This window comes from Felis catus, chromosome B2 (genome assembly GCF_018350175.1).
Source record: "Felis catus isolate Fca126 chromosome B2, F.catus_Fca126_mat1.0, whole genome shotgun sequence".
NCBI classification, from domain to species: domain Eukaryota; kingdom Metazoa; phylum Chordata; class Mammalia; order Carnivora; family Felidae; genus Felis; species Felis catus.
In genome coordinates this window covers 31,171,189-31,198,362 of record NC_058372.1, presented here as the reverse complement: position 1 = coordinate 31,198,362, position 27,174 = coordinate 31,171,189, and the positions used below count along the sequence as shown (strand labels likewise).

General features: G+C 35.6%; 1 protein-coding gene and 1 long non-coding RNA gene across 39 annotated transcripts in view; one reads left to right on the top strand and one right to left on the bottom strand.

Annotated features, from left to right (window-relative positions):
• The window catches only part of TSBP1 (testis expressed basic protein 1), a 220,018-nt gene that overhangs the window by 50,000 nt on the left and 142,844 nt on the right, over positions 1-27,174 (top strand). For 33 of the 37 annotated variants that reach the window (XM_045057354.1, XM_045057353.1, XM_045057351.1 and 30 more), the window contains 5 exons: positions 1,385-1,405; positions 2,807-2,824; positions 10,920-10,940; positions 22,143-22,163; positions 23,067-23,081. In XM_045057354.1, the coding sequence (XP_044913289.1) occupies positions 1,385-1,405; positions 2,807-2,824; positions 10,920-10,940; positions 22,143-22,163; positions 23,067-23,081 (96 nt within the window). Of the gene's footprint in view, positions 1-1,384; positions 1,406-2,806; positions 2,825-5,471; positions 5,490-10,919; positions 10,941-22,142; positions 22,164-23,066; positions 23,082-27,174 lie in introns of all 37 variants that reach the window. The other 4 variants (XM_045057341.1, XM_045057331.1, XM_045057326.1 and 1 more) reach the window with 1 other exon arrangement.
• The window catches only part of LOC109499620, a 148,566-nt gene that overhangs the window by 80,025 nt on the left and 41,367 nt on the right, over positions 1-27,174 (bottom strand). The window lies entirely within an intron of this gene.

The following is a 27,174-nucleotide window of genomic DNA, read 5'->3' as shown; positions in this document are numbered from 1 at the left end:
CTGATACTTATAACCTGAGCTCCAAAACAGCACAGATTGAGTTCAGTCTCATAACACTACTTCAGTGAAATTGCTGCTTACTCAACTGTAAACAAGAATACACACACACACACACACACACACATTCTTACACACTCAAGGAACAGTTTTCACCATTAGCACAATCCAAGTTCATACATAGAAAACAATAATCTAGAAGCGCCTGGGTGGCTCAATCGGTTAAGCGTCCTACTTCAGCTTAGGTAATGATCTCATGGCTTGTGGATTCAAGCCCCGCATCAGGCTCTGTGCTGACAGCTCAGAGCCTGGAGCCTGCTTCAGATTCTGTGTATCCCTCTCTCTCTGTCCCTCTCCTGCTCACATGCTCTCTCTCAAAAATAAACAAACATTAAAAAAATTTAAAAAAAGAAAGAAAGAAAACAATAATCTTCTTTGTGGGTTTTCCATTCTTACACGTAGTTTGATTACTTGGAGTCATAGTGTATCAGATATCTCCTTTTCAAATCTCACTTTGTCATGTGATCTCTGCTTTGTTTTTTTTCATACGTGGCCCTTTTAATGATTTCCTAGAAAAAAAGAACAACCTGCCCCAAACGTGTATTATTTCAACTCTTGCTAGATTTAAAACAAAAAACAAAAAAACAAAAACATAACTTTGAACTTATTGTTCCTGGTCTGATTAAGTTTTCAAAATCTTACAGCTAAAAACCTTCCAGGGCTTAGGCACAAAATGTCATATGATCACCCCTCTCCCAGCAGTCTCTTCTGCTCACCCTCATACATCTTATAGCAGAGATCACTGTGTGCCTTCAAATACCCCATACCTGTTTCACCTGCAAGGCACAGAACCTTCTTAATGGGTGCTTGAAGAGAACAGAGGGAAAGGGGGAGCAACATGATGCTGGCTACAGTAGGGAGAATTTCTTCCTTGATCCAGCACAGATTTGTTAAGTGTCTGCTCTCTCAGAGACCATGCTGAGTGTGGGGTTTGATGAAGAGAAGATAGAACCTGCTCTCATAGAAGGGAGTGACAGTATGGGCAAACCAAGTAAGGAACAATGGCGAGGACTGCAGAGATGGAGAATGTGGGTAGAGATTAGAAAAGAAAAATGACAGAGGAAGAGAAAGAAAGTAACTCAATTAAAATAGGTTGGGATACGACACATTTCCTGATTTCACACAATCAGAGACCTAGAGGGGAAAGGGAAAAGTGAGCTCCGTCACTGGCTCTGTATCCTTCCTTCCAGAACATTCCCAAGGCAAATGCCCCTTGTCACCACTGTTCAGTGTGTGATGCTTCTACTGGAATGACATCAGTGAAAATGTGTTTCTGTTTCATCAGACAACCACACTAATTTGTTTGTTTGTCTTTTTTTTATTAAAGCAAGACCTGAGAAATCTAAGAGTAAGTCCCATGTTTCTCTCAATTATATTATTATCATTGGTGTTTTATGGTATGTCGAGGCCCTTTTGTGTCCTGTTTTTAGTGTGAATCTACCAAAATTTAAGATTTATATTCCTGCCTCTGGTTTTATTAATATTTCCAGCATTCTTTGTCTTCTAGCTTGTTTTCTTATTCCTATTTCCAGTAACTTTTTCCATTTTCAACTATCCATGTCCATTTGGAGGCTATAATTAAAATTGGTACTTAATATGGTGGTAGTATAATAATAAATAATACTTATTCAGTAATTACAGTGTGTCAGGGACTTTATTCAGGGCCTTATATGTGTGTATACATTATATCAGATAAGTATTGTTATTCCTATTACAAAGAGAATAAAATAGTGAAACTAAGTAACTTGCCCATGATCCCACAATTAATGAGCAGCAGAGGCTGGGAATCTAATCTGGACTCTAAAAGTCTGGCAGTGTCTCCATCTCAGTGAGAAATATGGTCACCCAGCCCTAAGATACTTATGCTTACAGGGAAAAGAGAAACCTTTCTAAAATGAACATAATGAACAGTAATTAGCCAACAAGAATCACAGTAATGATCAAGATAAACCAACACAATCATCCCAAAGAAATGATGGGAAGAGAGGAATAATAATAAAACAAAGTGTAAGTGAGAAAAATCTTAACCGTCAATGGGTTTTTCAAAATACTTATTTAGGGGTGCCTGGGTGGCTCAGTCAGTTAAGAGTCCAACTTCGGCTCAGGTCATGATCTCGCGGTCCGTGGGTTCGAGCCCTGCATCGGGCTCTGTGCTGACCGCTCAGAGCCTGGAGCCTGTTTCAGATTCTGTGTCTCCCTCTCTCTCTGACCCTCCCCCATTCATGCTCTGTCTCTCTCTGTCTCAAAAATAAATAAACGTTTAAAAAAATATTTATTTTTTGAGGAGGGGAGGTTCAGAGAGAGAAAGAGAGAGAGAATCACAAGCAGGTTCCACACTGTCAGTGCAGAGCCTGAGGCGGGGGCTTGAACTCACAAATCACGAGATCAAGACCTGAGCTGAAAATCAGAGTCGGATGCTAAATTGACAGAGCCACATGGGCATCCGCCCCATCAATGTTTTTTTGAGAGTTTGAATTAGCAGACAGAAACCAAAAGGAAGAAATAGCATCTCCCAATGATTCCATTCTTAACCTTTCTTTCCAAAAAGGCACTCAAATTAAGAAAGACCGGGGCAGAGTGATCTGAAAGATACTTATTCTCGCATCATAGTGAATTGATTCTAAATACAGATTTGGTAGTTTCTCAAAGTCCTATTTCTAAAACTTCCAGCATAAAGTTTAAGAAGTAACTCCATTGTTCATCCAGAAACCTTTCACTCATTTATTTATTTGATTTTTTTTTTCCACAGAAAGAGAAGAATACCCAAGTAAGTTCTATATCTATTCATCAATTCTGGGGTTGGTTCCCATACCTGTTATGTCCTTTTCTGGACATGAAAGACCCTGACATTCAAAATTCTGAAGTTTGTCTCTCCTGTTTTTGTATTAAATAACTTCCTCTAAAGTAAATGATGAATAGTTTAGAAAGAAAAAAAACCCATAGATGGCAGATCAAATAATGAAATGGCTAACGCTGACCTGGAATTAGAAACAATACTTCTGAACATTTTTTGTAAATTGTCACCTATAGAAAAATATGCTAGTTGTTACTACTTTCACTACTAGAGTCTTTAAATGCTTTTGGTAGAAAATTTAATGACAGAAATAAAACTGAGTTGGCAAAGTTAAATTGAGATCTTACTCATTCAAATATATATATATTTATTGAGGGCCTACCCTGTGCCAGGCACTGGGAATACAGCAGGGAGAAGAGAAGAGAATAACTGCCCTCCTGGAGTTTGCATATGAATTTAAACATTCCTGACATGCTTCTTATTCAGTGAAGTTGAGGAGAATATAAAGAAAAAGTAGTTCATTTCTCTCCACTTCTAAAAATGGAGCTCTTGCATCTGACAAATAATGCTTTGGTAATAAAAGAGAGTATATTTCTGTCTTCACCCATTGAACAGTATCAATGACAGCCATGTTCTCGGTATCCACTTTAAGACACTGCAATTCTAAGAAACTCCCTTTCTGTTTGATATTTCTGTTATGCATTCACTGTGGGTATTTTTCCTAAACGTAGCTGTTTCCATTTCAAAAGAAAGACTGACATTTCTATTTCTCACACCCTCTCCTCAGAATTCTACTGGAATATTTATCATTTTTCACAAAACACAAACCACAGATTGGTAGAAAAATCAATGATGTTGATTTTTTTTTCCTAGTAAGCTAAAATGTCCTACCTAAAGCAAGACTTTACATGCTTAACACTCATGATAAGGACATAACAGAGATCATAAACTATGGCCTGAGGAGGGAGGCAGGAAAAGTAGGATTTATCCTCATTTCTGACTGGCTGGAGCTGCTCCTGTGCACTGATCTTTGCTTACACCTCAACCAACGTTTTGTCTCTTGGATTACTGAATAATATCTGGAAAATGAAACTGATAAAAAGAAATAATTAAGAATGAGATGAAAATCTCTTCGGATTGACTCTACTTTTCTTTTTTTTTTTTTAATTTTTTTTCAACATTTATTTATTTTTGGGAAAGAGAGAGACAGAGCATGAACGGGGGTGGGGCAGAGAGAGAGGGAGACACAGAATCGGAAGCAGGCTCCAGGCTCTGAGCCATCAGCCCAGAGCCTGACGTGGGGCTCGAACTCACGGACCGTGAGATCGTGACCTGGCTGAAGTAGGACGCTTAACTGACTGCACCACCCAGGCGCCCCTTTTTTTTCTTTTTTTTTTTTTTAATTTTTTTTTTCAACACTTATTTATTTTTGGGACAGAGAGAGACAGAGCATGAACGGGGGTGGGGCAGAGAGAGAGGGAGACACAGAATCGGAAACAGGCTCCAGGCTCTGAGCCATTGACTCTACTTTTCAACAAAATACATTTTCAACTAAATATAAGGCATAAATGACGGAGAAAAGTGGGAAAACTCAGAGTAAGCAAATGAAAGAAGGGAGTAGAATGAAAATGAAAGCAAAAATATATAGAAAATAAGGCTTTTCCAGCTCTGTGGTATTCAATTTCCCAAAGAAACTGGATGATAAAAGGAATACCAGTCATTTCCTTGCCACTCTTTCAAAATGACTATGTTACTGGAAAAGAGAGACTAAGACAACCCATGTGAAAGGCTAGAGTTTGCTTTCCCTTTTTCATTCTAGAAATTCCCGTCTGGAAACAGTATCAGTAAGATTAACGTCAATGTAAATTCTGTTATCAATATCAACCTATCCTAATAACTTGTGTTTGGATTTTAGCATATGTAGCAGTACCTATCAATAAGTTCTGTTTCTCTTCCTAAATCTGGTACAAGATGGGTTCCCAAAATAAGGACAAAATTTTTTCTAACTCTGACCATTTCCATTCAATTCTTGTGTTTATAAATATTTCCTCTCCCTCTTGGCAACCTACTAGGTTATTACTCAATAGAAAGAATAAACATTTAACTAAGAGACTATAAAAGAAACAAATTTTGTTTTCTAAAACCAATTTCAAATAGCTTTTAATAACAAATAAAAGGAAAGATACATAAGGTGGAATATCACAAATGTGGAAATACCAACAAGGGGCAGAGGAAAAATCAGGAAGATATCTTAGGTGTAAAAAGGAAAAAGAGTAATGATAATTAGCATTCAAATTTACAATTTAACAGTTCTCTGTGGGATTTAAATCCTCCATACTAGGTGATAAAGGAAAAGAATGACCTAAAGACATGTATTCTAGCCTACTCTGCCTTTCTACTAAAATGAAATATAAGAAAGCCAGTTACATGAGAATGAAACTATTCCTGTACCACAAAAGAAATACTAATCCCTCTTATTTCATTACGGATGTTTTTACTGGGGGGTTTGGCCGTCTTCCAAACATCTATTTGCTAATATCTTGGGAAAAGAAAAAAAGGAAACTATATTCTTGATCCAAAAACTCTGCTAATATATTTTTGTTTCATATTATTCTGCCAGTTACTCCAATACCTATTGGTAAGTGATCATTCACCTATTTCTTAATTCCAGTGTCCTTTAGAAAAATTTCCTTTAAGTAAAGGATTTCACATTCACATTCTCAACCCCCGTTATGTCCCCATTATCTAGTACCTCTTTAAGTTACAGATGAATTTAGAAACTATAGTATGCCCAGTGTTTAGATAGATAGATAGATTGATTGATTGATTGATAGATAGATGAATATTAAAACACTGAGGTAGTATTTCTCAGCTAATAAAAAGAAAATTTTAAAGCAATGACAGCAATGCTTTGGGAAAAATTATACATTCATCATACACGACTGACCCCATTTAAATTTCTGTAACCTTTTAGAAAGCAAACTTTCAGTATGTTGCAAGGTACAATGAAATACAGTATCCCTTAAACTCATAATTCCATTTCAAGAGAGATGCTCTAAGGAATAATTCTAAATATGGAATAAAACCATTTGCATGATATTATTTGTTTGGGGGGTTTTGCATGATATTAATTAGTAAAAGTTATTTTTTTAAATGATTTGCATGATATTAATCTGTAAAAAAAAATGCTACTGCAATGGTTAATCAGGTAATCAGATGGACCTAGTTTCAAATCCCAGCTAAAACACTTAACCAGATATGTGCTTTGGGTGAATTATTTAATTTCTCTAAAGCTTTAATTTGTGTTATCTCTAGTTATCTTCTCTCAGCCAAAAGAGAAAGGGCATGAAAGTCGAAAGCTAAGTTCAAATGTGGCAACACCTGATTCCTTCCTCCTCCTAGTGCTTCAAAGTGTCTACTTCAGCATACTTTTCAGTGGATGATTTTCAAGAGAAACACTTTTTCAAAACTCACCCGCGAATGTGGAATTTTTTTCCCAATCTCCTAAGAATTGTGTACATTTCCCTATCCTTATCTATATCACCTAAAATAGACTTAAAGTTTTTATGTTCTAGTTACTGAAGGATGATGACCTCACCAACTCAATTAGGCAGAGAGACTATATTACTTTTTGAAAAAAATTGTTTAATGTTTATCTATTTTTGAGAGAGAAAGAGAGAGACAGAGTGCAGGCGTGGGAGGGGCAGAGAGAAAGGGAGACACAGAATCCCAAGCAGGCTCCAGGCTCTGAGCTGTTAGCACCAGAGTCCTACGAGGGGCTCAAACTCACGAGCCATGAGATCATGACCTGAGCTGAAGTCGGACGCTTAACCGACTGAGCCACCCAGGCGCCCCATGTTACTCTTCTAAAATAATCCTTCCAAAGAGGACCTATTTGTCTTTTTTTAATTAAGGTTTTTTTTTAAATTATCAACTTTTTATTTATTATTATTTTCTTATTTTATCTATTATTTATTTATACTATTACTTAAGTATTATTTATTAAGGTTTTTTTCTTTATTAATCTTTCCAAAGAGGACCTATTTTTTTTTCTCTATTAAGGTACATTGACACACAATGTTACATTAGTTTCAAGTGTACAACACAGTGATTGGAAAACTCTATACATTATGCTACCATCTGTCACAATATCATTGACTATGTTCCCTATGCTGTATATTTTTATGTGTTTGATGGAGGATTGTGAAGTACCTCTAGTAGTTTTAGCCCTTTATTTGGGAGTCATAAAGAGCCTCAAAGTTGAAATAAGCTAGTGCAATCACTTTAAGTATTGTGAAAGAGCTGGGTGTTTTTATCAGACTATATAACATTTGCCCATTCTTACTATTTTTAAGAGCACTAGAATTAAGACAAATTCTGTTCAAGACACTAGGTGGAGGTATGACTTTGACTTGGATAAAACTTTCTGTATAAACTCACCAGCTGCCTATCTCTCAGCAGCTTTCCATATTTCCTCCACCTCAAAAAAAGCCAGCCATTTTTATCTCATGACTGTATTTCAACTCTTTTCTAAATGACCTATAAGCAAAGAATAAATTTTTAATTTATTGTAACAGTCTTTACAGTCACTATTAGCTTAAAACTCATAAGTAATGCTTATCAATAATTATACAAAATTAATATTTGATACTAACTGGAAACTAATATCTATTAATAACTCCTAATAGCATAACAATAATAGTTATTGCATGCCATCCCCCACCACTCTGCCACAGTTTATACAAAGTTGGGGATATACTGATGCCTCCAGCTTTGCCCTTTGGCCTAAAGCTACCGAACAAAACAATGGAAGAGTGGATTTACTGTATTTCTTGGCAGCTTCCTTCTTAGGAAGGAGGACAGTTTCAGGAATTCTTTTCCTCATCTGCTATAAAGAATATGATTAGTTACTGAATTTTGGTGAACTTAAATTTTGTGTTAGGTTGATTAGTTTTTTCCCCAAACCCACCAATACTGCTGCTTGGCAAGTCTAGCATCCTTTGGACTCCCACAGGGTTCAGGTTTCATGCTGCCATGGGCTGAAATCGCTTCTGTTAACGCAAACTTAGGTGGCATACTTTTCCATCTTCTCTTTGCTGTCAGATTTTTCTGCATTTCCTAAAATTACTGATTTTAAGTGAAAAATCTACTGATGCAAAGGATAAGGAGGACAGATATTATATGGACTTATTAAAAAAATAGAACAAATTTCCTAAAATAATAAGACTTTACTTCAGGTATTTTTTTAAGTATGACAAGGAATCAGTAAATAAAGGATGGACCTAGAATAATAATATTATGGAAAGTGAAGAACAGAACAAAGACATTATGAGATAAGAGATCGAAACAGGAAAGAAATAAATGAGTGAAATCTAAATAATCATTGCTAGCTCTTGTAGAGTTTTAAATTCGCATAAAAACTGATAATGAAGAGCAGCTAAACTCGACTCCATTTTGCTGACACTAAAGATAACTACCTTGAAAGATTTAGGACTGTTAAAGAGGATCAGGAAATTGAAGCTTTGGGGATTTCTCACTTATGATAATAGTTATAATCCTTACTGTATCCTATTCTACACTTACTGTCTAACTCATTCTACTTTTTACTGTCTACTTCTTACTGTCTAACTCATTCTACTTCTGTTTTTTCTTAATTTAAATTTTAGTTAATGTAGAGTGCAATATTGGTTTCAGGAGTAGAATTCAACACCCAGTGCTCATCACAAGTGCCCTTCTTAGTACCCATCACCCATCTAAGCCCATGCCCCACCCGCCTCCTTCCATCCTCCAGCCCCCTTCCACCCTCAGTTTTTTCTCTATTGTTAAGTCTCTTGTGGTTTGTTTCCCTCACTTTTCTTCCCCACCCCCTACTTCCCACAACTGTTTTGTTTCTTAAATTCCACATATGAGTGAAATCATATGGCATTTGTCTCTGATTGACTTAGTTTGCTTAGCATAATACATTCAAGTTCCACCCACGTTGTTACAAATGGCAAGAATTCATTCTTTTGGATGGCTGAGTAATACTCCATTGTACATACATGCCACATCTTCTTTATCCGTTCATCAGTTGATGGACACTTGGGCTCTCTCCAGAGTTTGGCTATTATTGATAATGCTGCTATAAATATTGGGGAGCATGTACCCCTTTTAATATGTATTTTTGTATCCTTTGGATAAATACCTAATATTGCAATTGCTGGATTGTACGGTAGCTGTATTTTTAGGTTTTTGAGGAACCTCCATACTATTCTCCAAAGTAGCTGCACTAGTTTGTATTCCCACCAGCAGTGCAAGAGGGTTCCCCTTTCTCTGCATCTTGCAAACACCTGTTGTTTCCTGTATTGTTAATTTTAACCAATCTGACAGGTGTGAGGTGGTATCTCATTGTGGTTTTGATTTGTATTTCCCTGATGATAAGTCATGTTAAGCATCTTTTCATGTGTCTTGATGGCCATCTGTATGTCTTCTTTAGAAAAGTGTCTATTCATTTCTTCTGCCTATTTCTTAACTAGATTGTCTGGTTTTTGGGTGTTGAGTTTGAGAAGGTCTTTAGAGATTTTGGATACTAACCCTTTATCAGATATGTGGTTTGCAAATATCTTCTATTCTGTAGGCTGCTTTTTAGTTTTATTGTTTCCTTTGCTGTGCAGAAGCATTTTAACTTGATGAAGTCCCAATAGTCCCATGTTTGCTTTTGTTTCCCTTGCCTTCAGCAACATGTCCAGTAAAAAGTTGCTCTGCTTGAGTTCAGAGAGGGTGCTGTTTTTGTTCTCCTCTAAGATTTTGATGGTTTCCTGTCTCACATTTAGGTCTTTCATCCATTTTGAATTTATTTTTGTGTATGGTATAAGAGAATGGTCCAGTCTCATTCTTCTGCATGTTGCTGTCCAGTTTTCCCAATGCCATTTGTTGAAGAGCCTGTTTCTTTTTCCATTGGATAAACTTTCCTGCTTTGTCAAAGATGAGCTGGCCATATAATTGTGGGTCCATTTCTGGGTTCTCTATTCTGTTCCATTGAACTATATAGGTCTGTGCCAGTATCATACTGTCTTGATGACTACAGCTTTGTAATAAAGTTTGAAATCTGGAATCGTGATGCCTCCAGTTTTGTTTTCCTTTTTCAGGACTGCTTTGGCTATTCAGCGTCTTTTGTGGTTCCATAAATTTTTGGATTGTTTGTTCTAGCTCTGCAAAAACTGCTGATGGTTTTTGTTAGGGATTGCATTAAATGTGTAGGTTGCTTTGGGTGATATAGACATTTTAACAATATTTGTTCTTCCAATCCATGAGCATGGAATGTTTTTCCATTTCTTTGTCTTCAATTTCTTTCATAAGCATTCTATAGTTTTCAGAGTACAGATCTGATTTTACCTCTTTTGTTACGTTTATTTCTAGGTATCTTATTATTTTGGTGCAATTGCAAATGGGATTGATTCCTTGATTTCTTTTTCTGCTGCCTCATTATTGGTGAATAGAAATGCAACAGACTTTTACATATTGATTTTTATATCCTATAACATTGCTGAATTTATGACTCATGCTACCTCTTAAAATGGATTTAGAATCTGGATTTAACTCTAGAGATTATCAGAAAGAAAAAAAACCAGAGATAAATGATCGTGAGAAAAGTTTTTAAATTGATGGTTAAAATAATCTTTCTATACTGCAAAAAGGAATACAATGAAAGCTGACATGGTGATAGAGGTTTGCAAGGGAGATAAAATGTTGAAATACAGTGAAGAAGATGAAGAAGGAACTTTAGTAACCTTTAACTGGTAACCAGTCTCCTTCAAGGCTGTGACCCTTGGCATGGTTAAGAGTGTTTAAAAATTTTTTCATTAAAAAAACTAAGTTTTACTCATATAATCCACCAAACAGGTCTTCCAAAAAATTCTACCTATTTACATTATTAAAGTGTAGCTAATATTGAATTAATAAGGGATAGCATATTTATATAAGATTTAATGTTTCCCAATAGTCCTTTTCCAACATTCCAAGTAGATTTTCAATACGAACTGAGTACATAATTTTAAAAACTAATAATGTATTTTATTTTCTTTTTTAGTAATTGGTCCAGTATCAGCTGGTAAGTTCTAATTGTCTTTCTCCATTTCCTCTGGTCCTCTGTAACATCTGGGTTGCTTTATTCGCACTGATACTTTTGACACCTGGCCACTCTGAACCTGGAGAGTTAGATTATATTCCATCTCTTCTCCTCCATACTTTCTAATATTCCTTTAATTTACAAATTATTTGGGGGTAATGGGTGGTATAACAAAGTCCCAGAGAAGGGCAAGAACAAAGAAAAAAAGTTGTTCAGCTGGTTACACTATTAAGTTACAGAAGAGGAACAAAGGGAAACAATGTTCATAAAATATGTTGGGGTCAGATCACAGGAAAGACCATGGAAATAGCACACTAAGAAATTTATATTTCAATCTGAAACTTTATGGTCACAAAACAAAATCCAAAAGATAAAAAGTGGAAAACATATAATGAGAACATAATGAATGTAAGTGAGAGTTTTAGGAGGGACAGACTGCACATGGAAACAAAGAAAACACTAACTAGAATAGAGTTGAACACAAAAAGAAAGGCTTTTTCTTTGTCTTCTCCTTCATAAAGTACCTAAATCTGAACCACCACTGCTGTTCAGAGAAAAAGGGTAAAGAGCAGTACTTCGAAAGCCTTTTCTGACTTCTCCTTGAAAGAATCTTTTGGGACTTGCCATTCATACCATTCAGGCAAACTACAAAAATTTGTGTTTCCATAAAAAAAAACACAAACCTATTGGTCTAAATGTACCAATTAAAAAACAAAGACTAACAAAACTCTTATAAATAGAACCAAAGAAAAACCAAATAAATAGCTATTCCATGTTCATGAATGAATAGGAAGACTCAATATTGTCAAGATATCAATCTTCACAACTTAATCTATAGATTCAGTGCAATGCCATCAAAATCCCAGCAAGATATTTTTTGGATATTGGCAAACTGATTGTAAAATTTATGTGAAAAATCCAAAGACCCAGAACAGCCAATACAATGTTGAAGGAGAACAAAGTTGGAGGACTGATACTACTCTCCTTCAAGATTTACCTGATAAAGCTACAGTAATCCAGATAGTGTGGTACTGTTGAACACATAGACAAATAAACCAGTGGAACAGAACAGGCATCTCAGAAACAGTCCCACATAAATATAGTTAACTTTGACAAAGAAGCAAAGGCAATACTATGGAGCAAAGATATTCTTTTCAACAAATGATGTTAGGACAACTGGACATCCACTTAAAGAAAACAAATATCTTCTCCCATACCTTACACTCTTCACAAAAATTACCTCAAAATGGATCACAGACCTAAATGTAAAACTTAAAACTATAACACTCCTAGAAAATAACATCAGAGAAAAGCCAGATAACTTTGGGTATGGCAATGGCTTTTTAGATATAATACCAAAAGCATGACTCACGAAAGAAATAATTGATAAGCTATTACTCAATAAAATTAAGAACTTCTGAAGACAGACAATCTAATTTAAAAATGGGCAGAGGATTAACTAAATATTTTTCTAAAGAAGAGATACAGATGGCCAACAGATACATGAAAAGATGTTCAATGCCACTAATTATCAGGGAAACAAATCAAAACAACAATGAGATATCACCTTACACTTGTCAGAATGGCTAAAATCAAAACCACAAGAAATAACAAGTGTTGAGGATGTGGAAAAAAAAGAAATCCTGCTGCACTATTGTAAATTGTTTTGAACTGTGAAAAACAGTATGGAGGTTCCTCAAAAAAATTAAAAGAAATATCATGTGATCCAATAATCTACCCAAAGGAAACAAAACATTAACTTGAAAAGGTATATGCACCCCTATGTTTATCGCAGAATCATTTACAATAGTCAAGTTACAGAAGCAACCTAAGTGATGATCAATAGACAAATGAACAAGAAAAAGGTGATATACAGACAGAATATTATACAGCCACAAAAAGGATGTGATCATGCCATGTGCAACACCACGGTTAAACCTAGAAGATACTATGTTGAGTACATAATTTTAAAAAATAACAATGTCAAGTAAGTCAATGAAGACAAATACCATATTATTTCACTTATATGGAGATTCTAAAAAAACAGAACAAATGAATAAACAAACAAAAGCAGAATCAGGCCTATAAATACAGAGAACAAATTGATGGTTGCTAGAGAGAAGTGGGGCTGGGGGATGAAAAAAATGGGTGAAAGGGGTATGAGAGATATAGTCTTCCAGTTATGAAATGAATAAGTCACAGAGATAAAAGGTACAGCATAGGGAATACAATCAATGTTTCTGTAATAGCATTGTATGCTGATACAATTTAAAAAATACAATTTAAAAAAAATACAATTTAAAAAAAAATTACAAACTTCTGTTACCAAACAATCCAGCAAACATGCTTCTTGGTATTTACCCAAAGAAGCTGAAAACCTATAACCACATGAAACCTACACACAGATGTTGACATCAACTTTATTCATAATTGGTAGAAACTTGGAAGCACCAAAAGGTCCTTCAGTAGGTACATGGATAAATAAACTGTGGTACATCTGGAAAATGGATTGTTATTCAGTGCTAAAAAGAAAAGAGCTATCAAGTATAAAAGACACAGCAAAAACGTAAATGCATATTACCAGGTAAAAGAAGCCAATCTGAAAAAGCTACATACTATATGATTCCAATTACATGACATTCTGAAAAGGCAAAACTACTAGGACAATAAAAAGATCAGTGGTTGCCAGGTGGAGTAGAGGAATAAGGATGGATAAAGAGGCAGAGCACAGATTATTTTCAGGGCGGTAACAATACTCTGTATGATATTATAATAATGTATACATGTTACTATATATTTATGCAAACACACAGAATGTACAATACCAAGAGTAAACCATAATGCAAACTATGGAGTTTGAATGATCACTATGTGTCAATATAGGTTGATTAATTGTGACAAATGTACAACTCTAGTGGGAGACAATAATGGGGAGGCTGTGCAATTGCATGTGGGCAGGGGGCATATGGGAAATCTCTATACCACCCTCTTAATATTGCTGTTAACCTAAAAGTGTTCTAAAAAAGTAATCGCGGGGCGCCTGGGTGGCGCAGTCGGTTAAACGTCCAACTTCAGCCAGGTCACGATATTGCGGTCCGTGAGTTCGAGCCCCGTGTCAGGCTCTGGGCTGATGGCTCGGAGCCTGGAGCCTGTTTCCGATTCTGTGTCTCCCTCTCTCTCTGCCCCTCCCTCGTTCATGCTCTGTCTCTCTCTGTCCCAAAAATAAATAAAAAACGTTGAAAAAAAATTTAAAAAAAAATAAAAAAGTAATCGCTTTTAAAAAATTATCAGAGCAGATTTAAAAAACTGACCCAACTCAACCCTCAAAAAAATGAATAATCCAATTAAAAAATGGACAGAAGACATAGACATTTTTCCAAAAACATACAGATGGCCAACAGACACATGAAAAGATGGTCAACATCACTCATCGTCAGGGGAATGCAAATCAAAATCACAATGAGGTATCACCTCACACCTGTCAGAATAGGTATAATCAACAACACAAGAAACAATAGATGTTGGCACAGATGTGGAGAAAGGGGAACCCTCTTGCACTGTTGGTGGGAATGCAAACTGGTGCAGCCACTCTGGAAAACTGTATGTTAAAGTTAAAAATTAACTTTAAATTAAAAACAGTTAAAAACAGAACTACCCTACAATCCAGCAATCACACTACTGGGTATTTATTCAAAGGATACAGAGACACTAATTCAAGTGGATATGTGCACCTCTATGTTTATAGCAACACTATAATTATGGAAACAGCCCAAGTAACCATCAATTGATGAATGAATGCATAAAGAAGATATGTATGTTTACACACACACACACACACACACACACACACACACACACTGGAATATTACTCAACCATAAAAAAGAATGAAATCTTGCTATTTGCAAGGACATGGATGGAGCTAGTGTATTATGCTAAATGAAATAAGTCACAGAAAGACAAATACCATATGATTTCACTGATATGCAGAATTTAAGAAACAAAACAAATGAGCAAAGGGACAAAAAAAAGAGACAGAGGCAAACCAAGAAACAGATTCTTTTTTAAAAAAATATTTACTTATGTTTGAGAGAGCGCAAGCAGGGCAGGGGCAGAGAGAGAGAGGGGGACAGAAGATCCAAAGGAAGCTCTGCACTGACAGGCTAACAGCTAATGAGCCCAACGTGGGGCTGGAACTCACAAACCGTGAGATCATGACCTGAGCTGAAGTCAGATGCTCAACCGACTGAGCTACCCAGGTGCCCCCAAAATAGATTCTTAACTATAGAGAACAAACTGATGGTTACCAGAGGAGAAGTGGGTGGGGGCACTGGTTATATAGGTAATGGAGATTAAGGAGGGCACTTGGGGATTAAGGCACTTACATTACATTAAAACTTCTAAAAATAAGTAAAATAAATAAAATTTTAAAATTTAATAAAATAAATCAAAATTTAAAAATGACCCAGCTATATGCTATCTGTAAGAAACTCCAAATTTTACAATAAAGAGAAAATGACAGAAAATGTATACAATGGAAGCATTAATTGTTTTAAAAGCAAGAGTAGCTATATTAATATCACATAAAGTAGACCTCAGAGTAAAAATTTACCAGAAACAAGAAGGGATATTACATAATGATTTTAAAAAATCCAACAAGAAGACCTAGAAATCCCAATGTGTATGCACAAAACAAGACAGCTTCAAAATATATGGAAGAAAAAACTGATAGAACTGAAAAGAGAAAGAGAAAAAACTCAGTTATAGCTGGGAAATTCAATACCCCATTCTCAACAATTGATAAAACTACTATATAGAACATGAAAGAAGTGAGAGGATCAGCCATGTGGATATCTGAGTGGAGAATAATTTAGGCAGAGAGGACAAGGAGTAAACCAGTCTGGAGTAGGAATGTTTTTAGACTATTTGAGGGATAGCAAGAAAGCAAGGGGGGCTGGTACAGAATAAAATAATACAATGAAGATAAGCTATTAGTGAGTTATAGGGAACAGATCTTCCAGTATTTTCTTCTGAGAGGTGCTGTAATGGCTTTGACTGTGAATCAAGAAAGATGGAGGGGCGCCTGGGTGGCGCAGTCGGTTAAGCGTCTGACTTCAGCCAGGTCACGATCTCACGGTCCGGGAGTTCGAGCCCTGCATCGGGCTCTGGGCTGGTGGCTCAGAGCCTGGAGCCTGTTTCCGATTCTGTGTCTCCCTCTCTCTCTGCCCCTCCCCCGTTCATGCTCTGTCTCTCTCTGTCCCAAAAATAAATAAAAACGTTGAAGAAAAAAAAATTAAAAAAAAAAATAGACAAAACAGTCCTAAAATTTGTATGGAACCACAGAAAAACCTGAATAGCCAAAGCAATCTGGGGGGAAGGTAGAGGGGGAGTGGAGGTATCATACTTCCTTAATTTAAACTATATTATAAATAGTAATAGTAATAAAAACTGTACATGAATGTAGACACATAACCAACAGAACAGAGAGGCCAGAATTAAACCCCCACATATAAAGTCAACTAATACTCAAGGAGCCAAAAACAATAGAAAAAGAATAGTTTCTTTAACAATGGTGCTGGGAAAACAAGATAAATACATGCAGAACAACAATAATAGTAAGAGATTTTAACACCCCACTTACATCCAAGGACAGATTATCTAACCAGAAAATCAACAAGGAAGCAGTGGCTTTGAATGACACACTGGACCAGATAGATTTAACAAATACATTCATGGCATGCCTGAGTGGCTCAGTCGGTTAAGTGTCGACTTAGGCTCAGGTCATGATCTCACGGTTCGTGAGTTCGAGCCCCATGTCAGGCTCTGGGCTGACAGCTCAGAGCCTGGAGCCCACTTTAGATTCTGTGTCAACCACAAGAAAAATCTGGAAAGACCACAAATAGCTGGAGGCGAAATAATACGCTACTACACAATGAATGGGTCCACCAGAAAATAAAAGAAAATTTTAGAAGTACATGGAAACAAATGAAAGTGAAAACACAATTGTCCAAAACCTTTGGGATCTGGCAAAAGTGGTTACAAGAAGGAAGTTACTTCAAGAAACAAGAAAAATCTCAAATAAACAAAGTAAACTTACATCTAAAGCAGCAAGAAAAAAAAAACATCGAACAAAACCCCAAAGCAGCAGAAGGAAGGAAATTATAAAGATTACAACAGAAATTGGGGCGCCTGGGTGGCGCAGTCGGTTAAGCGTCCGACTTCAGCCAGGTCACGATCTCGCGGTCCGTGAGTTTGAGCCCCGCATCGGGCTCTGGGCTGATGGCTCAGAGCCTGGAGCCTGTTTCCGATTCTGTGTCTCCCTCTCTCTCTGCCCCTCCCCCGTTCATGCTCTGTCTCTCTCTGTCCCAAAAATAAATAAACGTTGAAAAAAAAAAAAAAGATTACAACAGAAATGAATGACCTAGAAACTAAAAAAAAAAAAAAAAAAAAAAAAAAATAGATCAATGAAACCAGGAGCTGGTTCTTTGAAAATAAAATCAGTAAGATTGATAAACCTCTGGCCATACTTATCAACAAAAAAGAGAAAGGACTCAAATAAATAAAATCACAAAGAAGAGAAGAGAAATAACCAACACCACAGAAATATAATCATAAGAGAATATTAAGAAAAACTATATGCCAAACTATATGCCAACAATTGGACAAACTAGAAGAAATGGATATAAATACCTAGAAACATATAACCTACCTAAACTGAAAGAAGAAATAGAATATCTGAACAGACTAATATCCAGCAACAAAAATGAATCAGTAATTTAAAAAAAATAATAACAACAAACGAAAGCCCAGGGCCAGATGGCTTCACAGGCAAATGCTACTAAACATTTAAAGAAGATATATATTCTTCTCGAAATATTCCAAAAAAACAGAAAAGGAAGGAAAAATTCCAAATTCATTCAATGAGGCCAGCATTACCAAAACCAGTTAAGGACACCATGAAAAAAAGAGAACTACAGACCAATATCTCTGATAAGCATAGATGCAAAATTCCTCAACAAAATACTAACAAACCAAATCCAAATCCATTAATAAAATCCAAATCCATTAATAAAATCACTCACCATGACCAAGTGGGATTTATTCCTGGGCTGCAAGGGTGGTCCAATATTTGCAAATAAATCAGTGTGATACATCACATCAATAAGAGAAAGTGTAAGAACCATATGACCATTTCAAAAGACACAGAAAAAGCATTTGACAAAGTACATCCATTCACGGTAAAACAAACCTCAACAAGGTAAGTTTAGAGGAAATATACCTCAACATAATAAAGGGCATATATGAAAAACCCACAGCTAACATCATCCTCAATGGGGAAAAACTGAGAGCTTTTCCCCTAAGGTCAGGAACAAAATAAGGATGTCCACTCTCACTACTTTCATTCAACACACTACTGGAAGTCCTAGCCACAGCAATCAGACAATACAAAGAAATAAAAGACATCCAAATTGGTAAGGAAGAAGTAACACTTTCACTATTTTCAGATGACATGATATGATATATAGAAAACCCTAAATATTCCACTAAAAAAAACTACTAGAACTGAAAAATGAATTAAGTAACATCACAGGATACAAAATCAATGTACAGAAATGTGTTGCATTTCTCTAGACTGGGATAATGAAGAAGCAGAAAGAGAAATTAAGAGGGCAATCCCATTTACAATTGCACCCAAAATAATAAGATACCTAGGAATACATCTAACCAAAGAGGTGAAAGACCTCTATTCTGAAAACAATAAAACACTGATGAAAGAAATTGAAGATAAAACAAATGGAAAGACATTCCATGCTCATGAATAGAAGAGTAAACATTGTTAAACTATCTATACTTCTCAAAGCAATCTATACATTTAATGCAACCTCCATCAAAATACCAACAGCATTTTTCACAGGGCTAGAATAAACAGTCCTAAAAACTGTACAGAACCACACAAGACACTGAATAGCCAAAGAAATCTTGAAGAACCAAAGCTGGAGGCTTCGTTTCACAATTCTGGACTTCAAGTTATATTACAAAGTTGTAGTCATCAAAATAGTATGGTACTGGCACAAAAACAGAAACATAGATCAATAGAACAGAAAAGAAAACCCAGAAATAAACCCACAATTATCATCTTTGACAAAAGCAGAAAAGATCATCCAATGGAAAAAAAGACCGTCTCTTCAACAGAAAGTGTTGGGAAAAACTGGACAGCTACATGCAAAAGAATGAACCTGGACCACATTCTTATACCATACACAAAATAAATTCAAACTGGATCGAATTCTTAAATGTGAGACCCGAAACCATACAAATCCTAGAAGAGAACACAGGCAATAACTTCTTTGACATCAGTTGTAGCAACATTTTTCTAGATACATCTTCTGAGTCAAGGGAACCAAAGTAAATACAAACTATTGTAACGAAATCAAAATAAAAAGCTGCTACACAGCAAAGGAAACAAGCAACAAAACTAAAAGGCAACCTACAGAATGGGAGAAGATATTTACAAATGATATATCTGATAAAGGGTTAGTGTCAAAAACATATAAAGAACTTATAAAATTCAAGGATCAAAAAACAAATACTCCAATTAAAAATGGGCAGAAGACATGAATAGACATTTTTTCCAAAGAAGACATCCAGATGGTCAACATATACGTGAAGAGATTTTCATCATCACTCATCATCAGGGAAATGCAAATCAAAACTACAATGAGATATCACCTCTCACCTGTCGGAATGGCTAAAATCAACAACACAAGAAACAAAAGATGTTAGTGAGGATGTGGAGAAAAAGGAGCACTCATGCACTGTTAGTGGAAAGGCAAACTGGTACAGCCACTGTGGAAAACAATATGGAGGTTACTCAGAAAGTTAAAAATAGAACTACTCTATGATCCAGCAATCTTGCTACTGGGTACTTATCTAAAGAATACAAAAATACTAATTCAACTGGATATATGCACCCCTATGTGTATAGCAGCATTATTTACAATAGCCCAATTATGGAAGTAACCCAAGTGTCCATCAATTGATGAATGGGTAAAAGAAGAAGTGAGACTAGAAAGATAGATGATAGAGATAGAGATACCTAGATAAAGACAAAGTGATATATATATATATATATATATATATATATATATATATATGAATGTTATTCAACCATAAAAAAGAATGAAATATTGCCATTTGCAACAATAACGGATGGAGCTGGAGAGTACAATCTTAAACAGAATAAGTCAGTCAGAGAAAGCTAAATACCATATGATTTCACTTATATGCGGAATTTAAGAAACAAAAGTGCAAAAGGGAAAAAAGAAAAGAGAGACAAACCAAGAAACAGACTTCATTACAGAGAACAAACTGATGCTTACCAGAGGGGAGGTTGGTGGGAAGATAGATTAACAGGTGATGGGGATTAAGGAATGCATTTGTCAGGATGACTTTCTGGTAATGTATGGAATTGCTGAATCACTATATTGTACACCTGGAATTAATATAACACTGTATATTAAGTAACTGGATGAAAAGTAAAAACTAAAAAAAACATAAAGAACAATTAAATTAAGCCCCTGTCTTACACCACTCACAAAAATTAACTTGAAATGGACCACTGATTTTAACACAGACCCTGATACCATAAAACTCCTAGAAAAAACTGTAGGGAAGAAGCTCCTCAGTGTTGGTCTTGGCATTGATTTTTCTAGACATGACACCAGAAGCACAAACAACAAAAACAAAAACCAACAAGTTGCACTACATCAAACCTAAAGGTTTCCACACATCAACCGAAAAAATTTTAAAAAGGAAAAGACCACCCATGGAATGGGAAAAACTTTTTGCAAACCATTAGATAATGGTTTATCTAATGCAACCATATTAGATAATGGTTTATCTAATGCAAACCATATTAGATAATGCGTTAATATCTAAAATATATAAAGAACTCTTACAACTCCATAACAAAGAAGAATCTGATTGCAAAATTGGCAGAGGAACTGAATAGAAATTTTTCCAAAGACATCCAAGTGGCCAACAGACACATGAAAGAATGGTCAGCAACACTAATCATCAAGAGAAATGCAATCAAAACCACAATGAGATATCAAGTCACACCTGCCAGAATGGCTCTCATCAAGAACACAAGAGGTAAGTTTTGGCAAGGATACAGAGAAAAGGGAACCGTTGTATACTGTTAGCAGAAATGTAAATTGGCTCAACCACTATGGAAAACAACATGAAGGTTCATCAAAAAGTTGGCACATATTCTAGGTATATATCCAAAAGAAATGATAACAAGATATCAATAAATACATATACTCTCATATTTACTGCATCATTATTCACAGTAGCCAAGATATGGAAACAATCTAACTGCCCACACCAATGGATGAATGGATAAAGAACATGTGAGATACACACACACACACACATACACACACACACACACACACACACACACACACACACACACACTGCAATAGTATTTGACCATGAGAAAGGACATCTTTCCATTTGCAACATCATAGATGGACCTTGAGCATATTATGCTGAATAAATAAGTCTGACAGAAGACAAGCACTGTATGGCATCATTTATATGTGGAATCTAACATAGCCAAACTTATAACAGAAAGTAAAATGGCAGTTACCAGGGAATTGCCGGGGAGGGGGGAAGGATGGGGTTGGACAGGTGTTGTTCAAAGGTACAAACTTGCAACACATAGTAAATAAGCCCTAGAAATCTAATGTATATTATAGTGAACATAGACAATAATATTGTATGATAATCATCTAGCTTCCTAAGAGACCACATCTTAATGATTCTAACCACAAGAAAGGATCATTATGTAATGTGACAGAGGTTCTAATTATTGCTATAATGGCAGTTATATTACTATATACAAATCCATCAAATTTACATGTTATACACTTTAAATTTGTACAATGTTATATGCCAAACATATTTTAATAAAAAACTTTTAAATAAAATAGCTAATCACAAGATCTTTCTAAAACTACAATAGGCTAAAAGAAGGGGGAGGGAAGATGGAGTTTCCCTATTAATTAAACGGAACTTCATTGTTTACGACACAGATTCCATCCAGTGCAGAAGCTTGGGGGTTGGTGAAGAAGGAAAAGCCGAATATCTACTGATATTTTTTTCTTTGTCTCTTTCAGTGGACAGTTCTGGAAAAATCAGTAAGTTTGGGTCATTTCTTTGCTTTACCTATTTCTGTGTCCAGAACCTTTGAGTTTTTGTTACTCAATTGTTTTGTATTTCAAGTTCTTTTACCTTAGAAGAGTCAATATTTTAAATAAGTGATTTTCTCATACTTTGATTTCCCCTTTTCTATCTCCCTTTTGGAACAAAATACAATGGTCTTGTATTATATCTTGGTTATTTACTACCAAAGATTATTAGGAGCATATATTCCCAGCTAGTTTACCACAAGGCATCTGTTTTCTTTGTGGTATCATCTGGCAATGGGTAATTTTTACTAAAAAAAGAAATTCACCTAGAATTGACATATAAAGAATAAATGTCAGGACAAGATGGTGATTTTGATAAATAACCAACAATACACATTTATTTTCAAACTGATCTAAAAGAGAGTGGGTTAAAAAATGATTTGTGGGGGCGCCTGGGTGGCTCAGTCGGTTAAGCGTCCGACTTCAGCTCAGATCACGATCTCGCGGTCCGTGAGTTCGAGCCCTGGGCTCTGGGCTGATGGCTCAGAGCCTGGAGCCTGCTTCCGATTCTGTGTCTCCCTCTCTCTCTGCCCCTCCCCCGTTCATGCTCTGTCTCTCTCTGTCTCAAAAATAAATAAAATAAAAAATGATTTGTGACAGAACAATGAAAGTAGGAAATGCAATCATTTGAATTTTGATAAAATAGATATTCCCTACCTAAGTATTCAATGAATACTCTGTGAAGTAGGATGTGGAGCCTTTGCACTCCGGAGGGTGACACAGAGGGATATTTTACAATGCCTGGAGGTCCTGCTTCTGCATGCACCTATATAGGGTATTCTTGGAAGTAGGGTTTTCCTTGAGTTAGAAAATTCACACTGATTGATTAATCTTTTGTGTTTTATTTTTTAGCACTAACTCCTATGGGTAAGTTCTTTCTTCTCAACTGTGAAATTTTACATTGTTTATAGGTATTTTCTGGACTTGCTGTTTCTACTCCCAAAATAGAGACTTGTGTTTCTAAGGTTATTTTAAATGTTCCCATCCTCGAGAATCTTCCAATATTTTAAATTACTACTTTTAGAGATACTGCTGCAGAGGAGATGAAGTTCATAGAAAAGGATGCCATAATCTCTGGCCATCTTCTAGGCTCTGAAAAACAATCTCCTTTCTGACTCCCAGCAAAATATAATGAAAGAAAGATTGGTTCCTAAACTCTGTTGAGTTCTTTGCTGGTAATTGAGAACTCTTTTTTAGTTATAAGTGAAGGCTCACTGAATCATACTAATAGAAAAAGTAGTTAAGAACAAAACTTTATTTTTTTCTTGGCTTCTAAGTAACTTTACTTTTGAGGAAGAGTGGGCATTGAGCACCTACTATATACTGTATACTCTGCTAGGCATTTTCAAAAACAGTATCTCATTTTTACCATAGCCTGCCTGGTAGCTATTGTTATTCCCCACTTTACAGATCAGTAAATTGGCTCAGACACTTGACCAAGATTAAGGAGTTGGTAAGAAGCAGTGTCAGGATCTAAATCTAGGACTTCCCATCTCCAAAGTACATACTCTTCCCACACCAACACATTGCCTTCTTTACTGAACCACAAATGCCTTTTTGGTGATTAGTCCTGAAACCATATCTACAAATAAAATGTTTGTTAATATAAAGGTAATTCCACTAGTGAAGCTATATAATTAAATGTACACAGAAGAACCATTTTAAAAATAAAAGACATCCCATTTAAATCAATGTTGGGCTTTTAACTGTCTTCTAAATTCAGATTTCTTATTAGGATTGTGTAATGCCTCAGCTCTTCAAGACAATCATATGAAACAGAATAATATAATTCTTAAAACTCTGTAAATATACAATCATAAGAAGCAAGTAAAACTTAAATTTAGTAAGATACAGTTCAAGAATCTCAAACACAGTAAATACCGACAAACACAAAATATGCCTTTATATTTAGTCTTTCTTCTTTTTCAGTTCACACTAGAAGGAGAGTGGGTTTGTGAGTGGCAGTGGGGAGTCGGAGGAGTTGAAGTTAAAAGGGACAATTGTTTTCTTTGGATTTATAGTACAAGAAACAATATGCATTCAAGCAATCATGACATATCTACATCCTTCATATGCCCTCCCCACATGGGGAAGGTGATAAGTGTATGTTTTCCTTACAAAACGAAAGAGGACTTTGAGAAGGGATCATAGGCTAAGTCCCTCCCTGGAGGTGAATTCATTTTTAATGAATATGCTTTTTTTTTAATTGCCAGAACAAAAATCAGCTCAATCTTTTAAAATGCTTTCTTGTAAAAGATATATTCTTATTGACAATATTTCAAACATATTCTTCTCAATTGATATTTTTAGCAAAAAGTGATTAAGGTTTAATTCATTGTTCAAAAAAGATTTAAGACAGAACAGTGCATCAAACTTCACCACCCTCTCAAGTTAAGTCTCTTTACTTCTCACCTCCACAATCAGCTAATTAAGTATATGATTTTTTTTTTAATGCTAATTCATGGCCTGAGATCTATAATGAGTCATCTCCTTAATGCTGAACAGATCTTTATGGTCTAGACAGCTCCCTGACAGCCAGTGGATTAAGAACCTAATAGGATTAGTTTTGTTGTTTCCTTTGTTGTACAGAAGCTTTTGATCTTGAGTTTAAATAAAAATAATAACAAACATTAAGAAAATAAAAATTAAAAAATTTAATGTTCATTTATTTTTAAGAGAGAGAAAGACAGAGTGTGAGTGGGGGAGGGGCAGAGACAGAGGGAGGGAGACACACAATCTGATGCAGGCTCCAGGCCCTGAGCTGTCAGCACGGAGCCCGACACGGGGCTTGAACCCACAAACTGTGAGATCATGACCTGAGCTGAAGTTGGATGCTTAACCGACTGAGCCACCCAGGCACCCCTAAAATAAAAGTTTTTTAAAAGAACCCAATAGGATTAGTTTCCTAATAAAGCCCATAGTCTAGTTGCTGCATTATTTTAAGTATTGCATAATTAGAATTATTACTATGATCGCTAATTCATCTTTCAGCTTTAACAAAAATTAATCCAGTTCAAAATCTTTAAGCAGCCTGAATACAATACAATGACCTCCAAGGTCTTGATTAAATCTTTCCCTTAAAATTAGAATTTTGCTGTACAGTTACTATCTGCAGTAAATGGACTTTGAGCCAGGACTTACAAATATTTATACTATGGAGATTATGAGATCCAAAGGGAAAAAAAGATGTATGCACTATCTAAAAATTTAAAAGAAGGGAGAGAAGAACTTAGAATTTGGTGGACTAATGATTTGTGGCTTACTTCTGCAATGCTATTAAGTTCAAGATGGAAAATATACAGCAAAAACACTAAACCAAGGATATGAAGATACTATTAGAAATGACTAGAAGTACTTTTCAGTTTAGTGGGAAAAAGAATAAAATTCTTTAAAATTCCGTAAATTTAGGAAAAGTGTAGCTAGAATAGACATTGATTGTTTCATCAAACCCTAGAATATTTACCTTTGATAAACAAAACCCATACAATTTAGGAGATAATGTTTGCTTAAAATGAGTCCTGCAGTAATATACACAGTACGAAACGTGAAACAAATACTCCCAAGAGATGGTATAAAACTAAAAATATTCCCATATTTGAAAAAAAAACAGCTTGTTTAGGAGTACATTCCACAGAATTTGTCAGGTTGGAAGCATCAGTAGAAACACATACTCTTCTCCACACCACACACCCCACCCCCCCCCCTCAAAAGTAAGTAGCCACTTGTGGTACTGTCAGGTATCAGAATATTTTGAACTCCTTCTCGGTACAAAAATGCTTAGCATATATTACCACTGATTTTCATTAGTAAATTGGAAATGAGTTTGTCTAGAATAAAATGTCGGTACCCATAGCTTATTACATAAGCACTAGGGAGGAAAAAATACACAAAAGGTTCAGAAAGCATTATTGCAAGATTCTTACTGTTTTTATTTTGGTGCCAGAAGTTGAAAATATCAAACAGAAAGCACTAAACTGCAGCATCCCGTCGGATTATAGTTATCTTATTACCTAATGTAGGAATGTCTCACTTTTTACAACTTGTTATTCAGTTGTGTGTGGATCAGTATTTCAGACGTCAAACCCTAAACATACCAAAAGGCTTTCTCTATTAAAAAAAAAAAAAAAAAGACAATTTTTAAGTAAGAAATCTTCCGGTAATGCCATTTACATTCCACTAAAGTATTTGGTTGGAACTAAGAATGCCTTATCTTGATAGATCAGAGAGAGTTTTTGCCTGTATTATCTCATTTGGTAGTAGTAACAGCCAATACTTACTGCGCTACTCACCATGTTCCATGCACTGTACTGAGTGCTTTACTTAGATAATATTATTTAATCCTCATAACACTTCGGTGAAGTAGCTACTACTATTGCTCCCATTTTGCAGATAAGAAAGTAAAGTTTGCCCAAGTTAGTTAGGTATGAAGCCAGGATTTGAAGCAGTCTGTCTGTAAAAGCCATGCTCCTTAAACATTTGTCTAGAATCTTTAAATTACTCTACAAAGTGGGCAGAGCAGTAAGTCTTTAGGGAGTAACTGATTACGTTAGGGAGTAGCCCAAATAAACCCAGCTGGCAAGAATACTAAACCCAAGTGTTCTGATTCAGCTTTTAAATTCAGTATCCTTTCTACTGCATTAAATATTTAAATAGGTTTTCTTAAGGCAAGGCATCCCATTGCTTCACAGCAAGAACCCACAGAATTCTTCTTAGTAGCATAGATAATTTTTTTTCTTAATCCGGGGAACCAAATCACTAAAAAAAGAAGAAAAAAAAAAGCAGAAGCTAACAAATTCAACTTCATTAGATCTCACAGAAATTGAGAAACAGCAGAGCTAACTTACCTATACCTGGAAAAAGGGACCAGAAACTCGTGAGTTTGCAGGTATCATAAGAAGCAGTCTAAAGTATCGGTTAAGACTGAACTCTGGAGTCTGACTCTTCAGGCTCAAATCCCAGC